The 11,695-nt window shown below is 38.5% G+C and overlaps 1 protein-coding gene across 1 annotated transcript; it reads left to right on the forward strand.

Annotated features, from left to right (window-relative positions):
* Positions 1-248: 248 nt before the first annotated feature.
* On the forward strand, positions 249-8,662 carry gins3 (GINS complex subunit 3). The gene is made up of 3 exons (XM_044194003.1): positions 249-539; positions 2,104-2,337; positions 7,590-8,662. The coding sequence occupies exons 1-3, from the start codon at positions 369-371 to the stop codon at positions 7,818-7,820; spliced, it is 636 nt and encodes a 211-aa protein (XP_044049938.1). The 5' UTR covers positions 249-368; the 3' UTR covers positions 7,821-8,662.
* Positions 8,663-11,695: the final 3,033 nt, after the last annotated feature.

An 11,695-nucleotide genomic window follows, 5' to 3' on the forward strand; every position in this document is an offset into this window, starting at 1 on the left:
ACTTTAAATTTGTAATGGTAATATTCTGACCTCTAATGGCTAAATCCGTAATTGCACCTGACTTTTTTATCTATGTCGGAAACGATTGCGATATAGTAAATTCAAAACATCTTAAAACTTAAAAAACAGCAACCTTTAAAATATAAAGCAGAAAAAAAAATCAGAAACAGATCATTTTGACTCAGTTCGACTCAGATTTAATCGATTGCTCTGGTCTAGACCTCACAGCAGCGCTATGATTGGTCAACAGGCCTGCGCGCCAAAACAGCAAAGGGGACGAGTTGTAAACACAACAGGAGAGATTTGTACCCAACATTTCAGTAAATATATTTGGTACAAAGCTACGTTTGGCTTCATTCAGGCACAAAATGGATACACAGTCATATCTGTCTGTACAACCGGGGGTGGGGATGGAGGAGAATTTCCTGTCTCTCGACGATATTTTGCTCTCTCATGAAAGACTTCCCATACGGACTGAGTGCACTTTTCCCCGACTGGGATTCCTCGAGAAGTCGAGTGACACGCAGGACATACCGGAGGTCGGTAAAGTTACCAAAGGAAAATGTATGAAACGTCGTGATAGTTACAGCGTTAATGCATTTATTTAGAGATAACTGTCTATGAAGTAACGTTACAGCTAATAGTCCAGATACAGGTCTTTTTTGTGTAATGAACGTTACGCCAAACCTCATTCAATATTTTGCAGTTTTCTCCTTCCTTGCATTGGCACATATGCGGTAGAAAATTACTTAAGACTGCTAAAGAATACACAACACCCACTTTACAATTCGGCATATTTACTACCTGCTAAAACTTAAACTTTATTTTTTATCCCGGAGGAAATTTGGTTTGCATGCAGGCATTAACACACAGGTCACCAGCATAACGTTACACTGACTACAATGAATCAGTGGTCAAGGACATAAAAGCAATAATATATAATTAAACAACACTCACATCAATATAATTTCAACACCAATGACCTTAAGTCAGTTAATCGTGGATACTGTAAGTTATTCAGGACCCAGCCGTGAAATTTAAATATTTTATCATAATGAAATGTTGTTGGTTTGTAATGGTTATGTAACGTTAATGATACACAAGACATGCCCTGGAACCCTAACGTTACAACTTAAACTAAAATAAGAATTAAGTCAGTTACACACACCACTAATTCTCTTCTGAAGGAGCCTCAGTAGGGAGAACAAGGATATGCCCTTATTTAAATGTCTTTAGATTTAGTTAGAGGGAATAAGCCCTTTTCACAGAAGACATTTTGACATGGTACAGTAGGAAAAGCACAGGTGTAAATAACAATTGGTATTGTGCATGCTGGCTCACTGTCACACCTCATGGGTTACTGGGACACTTGAACAAAACAGAGCCTAGTTACTCTTATTTATAACAGCTGTGCTTTTCCTGCCATGCCAAGTCAAAATGTGTGCTGTAAGTTGAGTTATTGAACTCAATTAAGAGCATTTCACATCAAAGTGTCAAGCCTGGTTTATGCTTGATGCAGTGTCCTCGGCGCCAGGGTCTGTGAGCCAAAAATCACGTCTTCACATCGGGCCGCAAGCTGTTGCTGAGCTTGGCCGTGCACCTCTGAATTTTTGTAACTAGGTGTCCAGGGAGCGCGGTGCGTTTCTCATTTCAACATGGATGCTGAAGCTGGCCAAGCAGGTTCGCCTCTACAAACACATCTACCACCCTTCTTTGAGAGACCACAGGGACAGCCAAATGACTCTCAATTCATGGAGAGAGATCGCCACCACACTGGCAAAAGATAAATCATTTTGTAAGAAAGTGTGAGGGATTGCCACATTGGATAATGACATTCTTCCGGTAACACTCGTTGACTTCTTGCTTATTCACAGGATGATTTGTTAATATGCCCCCTGGCGTGTCGGAGAATACTGCACCAAACAACGCGCTGAGAATAAACACCAAGGCGTATCGCTCAAGTATAAACAAAGCCTTACTGTCAGATGGAGTCAGGGGATTCAAACCTATACCTGCACCAACACATAAACCTACAGTATGGACCCCAGAGAGCAGGGGTCTTGACAATTACTTCAACTCTGAAGTATGTTTCCTTTATCTTAGGGTACAAAGATGGAGCTTCCTCTGTGGCTGTCCAAGGGACTGTATGAAAAGAAGAGGAGAGTGTTGTCAGTTGAGCTTCCGAAGGTGTACAAAGAGGGCTGGAGGACTGTGTTCAACGCTGACCCCAATGTGGTGGACCTGCATAAGATGGGGCCCTACTACTACGGTCTGGGATCCCAGATGCTGCACTTTGACAGCCCTGAGAATCCAGAGATCGCACAGACGCTGCTGCAGGTGAACAACATGCACAAATGTTAACACAGAAGAGTTAATTTAACATGAAAAGGTACCAAAAAAGTGCTGGTATTGAATATCAATCCTCATCATTCATATTGGCATGAAACCATTTATAATAGTACCCAGGTTACATGTCACATTACACGTCATTTACAATGATTTATCTAGTTCATCACGGACACAGCGTGTCTTTGCAAACCCTTTAATGGATTTATGAAAACAGTGTATGACTATAACCTCTGGGAGGCGAGACAAACCTGCAGGAGAAGAAAAAGGCAGTTGCTTCTGATGGTGGCCTTAGTGGATTCTTCATTGGAAGCCATATAAGTGTCATGTTAAACTGTCACCATTAATGGACATTGCCCCCATCTTAAGCTTCGTGTGCAAAGATGTACATTGTGCTTTTACAGATCCCAGCCTCTTTATTGTAATTTTGTGCTACTTGGACGGAAAAGATGTGAAAAAACACACCATTAGACTTGAAAATTGCAGTGCATTGCTAAATCAATCTTGTAAATGTTATGTGGATGCTTTCACTGAAATGACTATGACACTTGCCTATTCAGACTGACTCAGACTTGTTTTTCCTTTTCCTACATTATTTTAACATCAGTGGCAGCTACTGATGTTTTGCAAGATAGAGTGAAATCTAATATGTATTCATTGCATCATCATTGCAATGGTCAGAAATCTAAGACTGACATTGTAGAATCTGATATCTGGTGAACAACATAGGCTGATATCGTGTCTTTGTATGTACAGTATGTATCTGATCTGGAGTCATTTAATACATTTTTATTATCATTATCTGTAAGCATTAAGGATTACACCTTTTTCCCTGCCTAGTGTCTTATAATCAGAAAAGTATTCCACAGTCATTATTCATTAATTTTTATGATCATGACATTCTTTTCTTTAAAGGTGTAGATATATAAATCCATTATAACAACTAGAGGGCCACTTCAAAAGAAGCAGGAAATGGTGGCAAATCTGCCAAGTCAAGTTTATTTATATAGCACGTTTCATGCAAGAGGCGTAGACTCAATGTGCTTCATCATAAAAGAAGAAATAATAATGACAATAATACTGATTCTAAAATAAGTTTTCCCCGCTTGTGAAAAGAGACGTGTTTTTAAACACTGTTGTAGCAGACCTCAATTCATGTGGTTGAGAGTTCCAGAGAGTAGGACCATAATGACTGAAGGCACCATAAGCTGATTTAGAATGTATTCTAGATATAGTGAAGAGATCTTTACTTGATGATCTAAGGGATCTGAGCGGTGTGTATTCAGTGAGAATGTCAATGATGTAGGAAGGGGCTAAATTCATAGATTTAAAAACAAGAAGAAGTATTTTAAAATCAATTCTTTGTTTTACTGGGAGCCAGTGAAGAGAAGTTAAAATAGGAGTAATGTTGTTCAAACCTTCTGATTTTAGTTCAAACTCTGGCTTCTGAATTCTGAATAAGCTGGAGTTTATTTAGCACCTGCTTTGTCAGTCCAGCAAAAAGTGCATTACAATAATCGAGTCTACTGGAAATATAAGCTTGAACCAGCTTTTCAGAGTAGGATTGCGACAGGAAGCACTTTAGATATATTAACTTTAGATATATTTCTACGAAGGCAGTCTTTTTAGATATTAGATATGTGCTTCTGAAAGTTAAGATCAGCATCTAAAATCACACTCAAGTTTTTGGCATGCTCACAAAGTTTTACCGACAGGGGAGTTAACAGAGTGAATCTGGTGCCTCAAAGCCTTGGGACCTACTAAAAGAATCTCAGTTTTGTCCTCATTTAGCTGTAAAGAGTTTTTGGCTATCCAATACTTGGTATCAGCAATGCACTGGATAAGGTCATTCACTGGGTTAAGCAGAAACAGATATGTATAACTGTGTGTCATCAGCATATGAGTGATATGAAATGTTGTATTGCTGAATGATGGACCCAAGTTGGAGCATATACAAGTTAAACAGCAGTGGACCAAGAATTGACCCCTGGGGGACTCCATATGGAATGCCAACTTAACTTGATTCAAAGTTACCAGTAGACACAAAGAATGATCTTCCAGTAATATAAGAAACAAGCCAGTTCAGAACTGTGCCTCTAAGGCCTAAACAGTGTTCAAGGCGCTGAAGAAAAATTAAATGGTCATCAGTATCGAAGGCTGCACTGAGGTCAAGAAGTACGAGAATAGAGACTTTATAGTTGTCTGAGCTAATTTTAAGGTCACTGACAACTCTGACCAGGGCAGTTTCTGTGCTGTGGTTAACTCTAAAACCAGACTGGTAAACATCAAACAAATTGTTATATGACAGACACATGTAATTGTTGGTAAATAACCTTTTCAAGATTGAAGTTTTGAGATTGGTCTGTAGTTCTCATAAACAAATGGATCAAGATTACACTTTTTCAACAGTGGTGTAACAATAGCATGTTTGAGACATGTGGATTCCAGAGTATAGGGAGGCATTAACAATATCAAGGAATCATCAACCAAGCAACCGAAAACATTCTTGATTAACGTAGTAGGCATTAGGTCAAGAGCACATGTTGCAGAACTGCTGCACCACTTCTTGTAGTTCACTATGTTGAATAGGGGTGAAGTTGGCAACATGGCAGTGGAAGAAGACTGGTCACACCCACCAGCAGAGGAAACCACAATATTATTCCTAATATTGGAAATTTTGTATTTAAAGAATGAGACAAATTCATTACATTTCTCTTAAGTGTGGAGCTCAGCAGGTATTGGTCTAAGAGGATTAACCAGTTTATCAATTGTGCTAAACAGAAACTTGGAGTTATTCAAATTTCAGTAATAATTTGAGAAAGGTAATGCTATCTAAATTTCTATATTTACTGAGCAGATCCTCATACATTATAGTCACCCTGCAATTTGGTCTTACGCAGAGTTAGCAAATCTAGCAGTAAACCTGTCAGATGTGTCTGCACAAATAGAGCGTCTTTTGAAGAATTGTAAACCAGGTGTATGTTTGGTCATCCAAGCAATATTGAAAAAATACAAAAGCAATCTGAAATCCCAACATCTAGAGTGCACTTTGGGGTTATATCAAGGTCTTTAGAAATTACCAGGTCAAGAGTGTGACCCTGATTATTAGTAGAACTGGCAGTGTGCTTGTATGAACTTAAAGGTTGATAACATGTCAGTAAACTGGTTAGCAAAACGGTCTGTGGTGTTATCAATATCAATGTTAAAATCACCAGAGATAAGGATTGAGTCATATTCAACAGTAATTTTTGATAAAAGCTCAACAAATCCAGATAAAAAGCCGTTTATAAGCCTTGGAGTGTGGTAAACTGTAAGCACTAGACAGGGTTATACAGATCTGATTACCAGAGCTAAATACTCAAAAGTAGAGTAAGAACCAAATGAGATGTTTTTACATGATAAAATAGCTGCAACACCACCACCCTTCTTGTTAGACCTGGTACAGTGTGAAAATGAAAAGTTAGATGGTGAAGAAGCTTCAGTCAGTTCTTTGCTACCAGTTTCATCAAGCCAAGTCTCAGTAAGGAGAATACAATCAAGCCTATGAGATCTTATAATATCATTAACAATAAAAGTTTTCTTAGTAAGGGATCTGATATTGAATGCCATCTTTAAGGAGCTTGCAGAATAAGCAGAAATGTCAACTGTGGCAGAGTCAGGTCAAGTTTTTCAGAAACACTGTTCAAATTCCAGCGGTTGAATTTAGTGAAATATTATGTGCTGTCCTATTAACAGTGTACAGATTGGGGTGCTTTATTTAAAGGTTCCCTCCAGACATGTTTTAGGACATAAAAATATACAGATTGGAATAATAATTTGTTTCTGTTATGACCCCCCAAAAAAAAAGTTCAATCCACTGTTAAATGGCAAATTGTAACGTAATCAAACAAGATATAACATGTTAATAAGTTATCTTTAGAGATGCCAGTAGGTGAATTTTGTTACCTGACAGAGCCAGGCTAGCTCTTCCCCCTGTTTCCAGTCTTTATGCTAAGCTAAGCTAACTGGCTGAGACAGGTATCAATTTTCTCATCTAACTTGCCAGAAAGCAAGCTTATTTCCCAAAATGTCAAACTATTCTTTTAACAAGGTTTTGTTACATTAAAATATTTGAGTAGAAATGATTGCCGCTGCATCCAGTAGAAGTCACTTCTACACAGAAAGTGAGAGCACATTTGGATTTTTTCCTTTTTGCAGAACTACAGGTCATATTAACAGATTGATAATAAGCAGTTGCAATTACTGTGTCTCTTTTTACTCGAAGAGTAGTTTATTTATTTTATATTATTTTTTTATTTATATAATTTTTTGGGGGGAGAAAATATTGTTCATGTTTCCCACACGTGCAAGTCTGAAGAATTACCTTTGAGCATGTGAGAATTGCACAATTTGTGATGCACAATAGGATTTCCAGCCTGTGATAAAAGATTTGATTGTATTATTGTTGATTGTGTTTTCATGAGAGATGAAGATCTGTACAAGCTTGCAATGCCCAAAAAATGTATCAATAAATGTGTTGTACAATGCAATATATGTCTATATTACATTTTACAACAGCCCAGATGCTTTGCTATAAAATGTCACAGATCAGCAGACCCAATGCAGATTCAAAACAAATGATGTCAGTGTTATTTTATACATTACAACTAGGGGGAGCAATCAGATCAGAAAACATGGTAGACTACTGGTTTTCTGGTGTAGCTGTTACCAGGCAGATTGACTCTAATCTCGTTGTCTGTCTGACAGACAAACAGAAACAGGCAGTTGTTGCACACTATAAGACTTCTCCATAGCCTTACACACCACCAGGTTTTCACATACTTTATTTAAGTGGCAAAATTGCCATCCTGGTTGTTTTTAACCGTGTGGGCTTCATAAGGAAATCTATGATATTGGACATCATATCATGAGCCGTATTTACTTGTAAAATGTTAGAATTCAGTGTAACGTAGCAGGGGCCAGTTCTGGACACACACTCTTTGATGTTTCAATATTTCTAAGATCAGTTTTTTTAACAAATGTTTGGCCTCAAGGCAAGTAACATGGAATTATACATGTCTGATAAAAATTTTATATCAAAAGTGACCACTGGTTCACAAACTGGGTCACTCTGATTTAAAAACATTACCAGCATGCCTCAATGTAAAACACCTTAACCACAGTACTCTCACAGTATCCTGTATGTGCTGTCTTTTCCTTCTCATCTAATTGGTGGCAAATTGTTGACATTGTCCTTCATCCAGACATTCATTGGCCGGTTCAGACGGACCATGGACTCTTCCCAGAATGCCTACAACGAGGACACGTCTGCGCTGGTGGAGCGCCTGGACTGTCTGGAGAAGGCTCTGTTCAGGTCAGGGCAGAGCGGCCTCAACGGCTTCCAGAGCTGGGAAAAGGGCCAGGCCTCACAACTCACCGCCTCCAGTCTGGTTCTCAACTACCGCAAGAGGAAGATCACCGATATACAGCCCTGATCTCGGCCTGCAGTTAAAAGATACAGACGCAGACACACTTCAGAGCACGGCAGTAACAGACTCTTACTTACTGCCATTTTCATTTCCTTAAACAAATCCACCCTCTACATCTGAGCCATGCTCTCTGTGGTGGGACAACCCTGTGTAGAGTGTACATTTTATTTATTCTGTCATATTGTATGAGCTTCAAGTAATCTTGACAGTATATTCATGATTACTGTGTTTCATCACTAGTGTTGAAACTGTTGACTAATAGATAAGTTGATGGACATTCAGTTAATATATGAATGGTTGGTTGTTGAAATTTTGATTTATTGATTAATTGTTTTAACATATATCAAGTAAAGATTTCTAACATTTCCTGGTTACAGCTTTACAACTGTAAATAATTGCTTGTTTTTCCTGTTTTATGTCATTACAAATGGGTAACCTTAGGATGTTTAGGCTGGTCAAAAGGGTTGGTGTTATGGATACAACTTTTTGCTAGGCATACGTAATTTTATATCATAAAATAGCAACATTTGACATTAAGCAGTCCAGCTCAGGAATTTCTTAATTGCCGACTAACAGAACTGGAGATATTAAAGGGATAGCTACATTGGTAGAAACAGTGGAGCAAAATCTCCTGTTGACAAATATCTACTGTCTCACAATATCAGTAAAACATTTTAGTCCTGATTTTACAAATATTTTATTATCTTGTTGCAGACAACCTGCTGTCACAATGTTTACTGCCTGCGATCCATCTGTCGTTATCTATGGTCAATCACTTGTATGGTCTTTGGTAAGATGAGCTCCTTTTCAAAATGTTAACTAGATAGCAGCTATCTCTTAATTTAGTTTTGAGTTCTATACAAAGTGTAGCCACAGCATGCAGATTGAGGTCACCTCTAAATGCCAACTGTTGTGCTCAGTGAGCAGAGTCTGCAATTACCACCTGCTGGGCACCAAATGCTGGTAAAATGTGTCTCTGGTAGAAATATCACTGAGGGTCACCCACCACACTGACTGAGTTATTGAGACGATAACGTTTTAAATGCATTTATAAACAGTCTTTAGTCTTTCCCTGAGCTTGAGCTCTCCACTGGAAACTACACTCCCCGTTACCATGAGCTGACTGTATCCAAGCAAAAAAAATGTAGCAAACAGGCTGCTGATTAGCTGTCTCATCCGCTGCTACTCTAAACAAAGTGGCACAGTCTATAAACTTTTCCTTACCTCCCTTCTCTGCCTCAAGGGTGAACGTTCCTAAAATGGGATAAGATAAAAGATCAAATATGATATGAGGGCAGGCTGTGGATGGATAGATGCAAGAGGGTTCAACTGCAGTCTTCACCTCCCTCCTGGAGACATTGTTCCAGTGGAACATTACTGACCCCTGCTGGTGGGGCGAATCATTTGACCTCACTCCGGTGGACTGTGATGTCTTAAGTACATATTTCTGTTAATGAGTGTAAATCTACGGAGCCTCCTAAAGGTCATGGCGAAAAACATTTGAGAACTACTTTTGTGTTCCCTCGCAATACTTTTCTTCTTTTATTCCTTCACAGCCATATGTCTATTTCCTCTCAGCTGCTCCCTCGCAACGCAACAGTATATCAGCTCGTTGACCTTTACTTTGAACTGCGCATTAAGTATACTGATATTATATTATGCAATTAGTGAAAAACTTAAACAAATTCTTAGATCAAGAGGTATCTCCAGAAGGAAGCAGTATGGTGATCTGCAGGATGCTGTCGGTTTCATCTGTGAACAGTTACTGGACTCTGGACTGGACCCCAGAGGGGTTTCACTGAGGAAAGGAGACGTCTCCAGAGGCAGAATTACAGATGTGCAGTTGAATCTACCTCATAAAGCTAATGTGCTGTAATATGAGTCATAAAAAGCAACAAACAAGAAGGTGGCTGAGAATCTCTGCACTACATTGCAAATAGACATATGACTCAGAAGGAATGGAAGAAGAAAAATCACAAAAGTAGTCCTCAAAAAAATTCTCGCCGTGACCTTTAGGGGGCTCCGTATAAATCACCTATGATGCCCAGCTATAATATAGAATATAGAAAGTAGGACAATGAATAGCTATTTGATGTAGGCGATAGGCCTTTTTCCCACCTGACATTTTGACTTGTCATAGCAGGAGATGCACAGGTTTTACTAATAGCATTAATGATGATGGCGATCTAAAGTGTTCCAGTAAACCATGACAGTGAGCCAGCATGCACAATAGCAGGACCCTGGAAAAGTAGAAAACAGCCATCATTAATGTTATTGCTTAAACTTGTCCCTTTCCTGTATGTGAAAAGGCCTGTACAACAAGTAGTTTTTGGTATTATGTAAAGAGAAGATGTGACAAAGAATGATGAAAGCATTTTTCAAATCAACAATGATGCCGCAGTACCTGCCTCTACAGTACACAAAGCATGTCATGCTGCCACCCACCTTTACAGGACTCCTTATGATCAGAAAGCCTAAAAATTGCCCTGCATGGAGACCAGCCAGGGACTCTCATTGCATGTCACCCTTTTTTAATATTGTCTAAGGTGAATTGACTCCATAAATGTTAATACATTTTTTTCGAGCTTCTTTATTCTTTAAATCCTTCATGCTAAAAGACTCATCTTCAGAATGGGGTTTATTTTATGTATACAAGTTTAGAAATACTAACTAGAGATGCTGGAATAGGAAAAGATGTCCTGTTTGGCACATCTTAGTTTAAGTATCAAAAAATGTACAATAGTCTTTCCTATGTTTAGTTCCCACTCTTATATTGTGTTTGTCTATGTCTTGCATTTTATCTGTTATTATGTAACAATAACAAATTTGTGATGTCTGATCCTGAACATGGCTTTATAATGAAACCTACCCATAATACTTGTGACTATTATGGTAATGTTGATGATGGTAATTGTCAGACCTCTGCTGAAGCTGACTCGTACTTGATATTCAACTTAATGACTCACTTGTGTAGCTGCCTTTGTAGTTGTGATTTACAGCGATCACTGCCTGAATCACAAACACTGAAACATTATGCATTATGGAAAAAGATATACAGAATGCCAAACAGGAAAACTATGTTAACAAAGTTGTCACACACTAATTTATTCCTCAGCAACACTGACTGAAAGACACTTAGCAGAACATCTGTTTAACACACACATACAAACCCCACTCCAACAATGTCCACTGAGTGACAGTCTCACAAACAAACAAGAAAACCCATGATCTTCACCATGTTGGTATTTACTGTCTGTCTGTAATATTACAAGGAGTTACTGGTATTTTGTCCACACCCTCTGTGTGTGTGTGTGTGTGTGTGTGTGTGTGTGTGTGTGTGTGTGTGTGTGTGTGTGTGTGTGTTTTTGGCCTTTAGCTGCTGATATCATTAGCTTGCTATCCCTGCAGTGGGACTGCTTGTTATCCAGAGGTAACATTGAGACATCCCAGCCTGTTTCTTTTAGACTGAACTGCACCTCAGGGCTTTTCTGCACAATTAATTGATACTTTTACTTTAATACTTAAGTACATTATTTTGCTAATTCAAATGTACTTTTACTAAACTCACAACGTTTTATACTTTAGTGAAGGGTCTGGTTTTTCCACCACTGTCATTTTCAATTGGAACAATGATATATATCATATATCATTTTATTTGGCTTTAGAAAAAAAGCAAATCTGATGATCCATGAGTGGCAGTAGTGGTAAAAACAAAAAGTCTTTAGGAATAGTTTTTACTTAATTCAGCTGAGGCCATCTGAACCATTATGCTGGTTTTGACAACCACAGCACTTAACATTCTGAATGCATTACACACTGGAGGCTTGAGGTCTACCAAAGTCACTTTGTTCTCCACAAACTCAAGTTGTTTTGTACCAGGT

Source organism: Siniperca chuatsi, linkage group LG4, assembly GCF_020085105.1.
Source record: "Siniperca chuatsi isolate FFG_IHB_CAS linkage group LG4, ASM2008510v1, whole genome shotgun sequence".
NCBI lineage: Eukaryota > Metazoa > Chordata > Actinopteri > Centrarchiformes > Sinipercidae > Siniperca > Siniperca chuatsi.

What these genes read in the sequence shown, in the direction of transcription:
- gins3 (XM_044194003.1), top strand. Translation starts at nt 369, where the DNA reads ATGGATACACAGTCATATCTGTCTGTACAACCGGGGGTGGGGATGGAG. An exon ending in ACACGCAGGACATACCGGAG is followed by an intron (nt 540 to 2,103) that starts GTCGGTAAAGTT and finishes CCTTTATCTTAG; the next exon opens with GGTACAAAGATGGAGCTTCC. An exon ending in TCGCACAGACGCTGCTGCAG is followed by an intron (nt 2,338 to 7,589) that starts GTGAACAACATG and finishes TCCTTCATCCAG; the next exon opens with ACATTCATTGGCCGGTTCAG.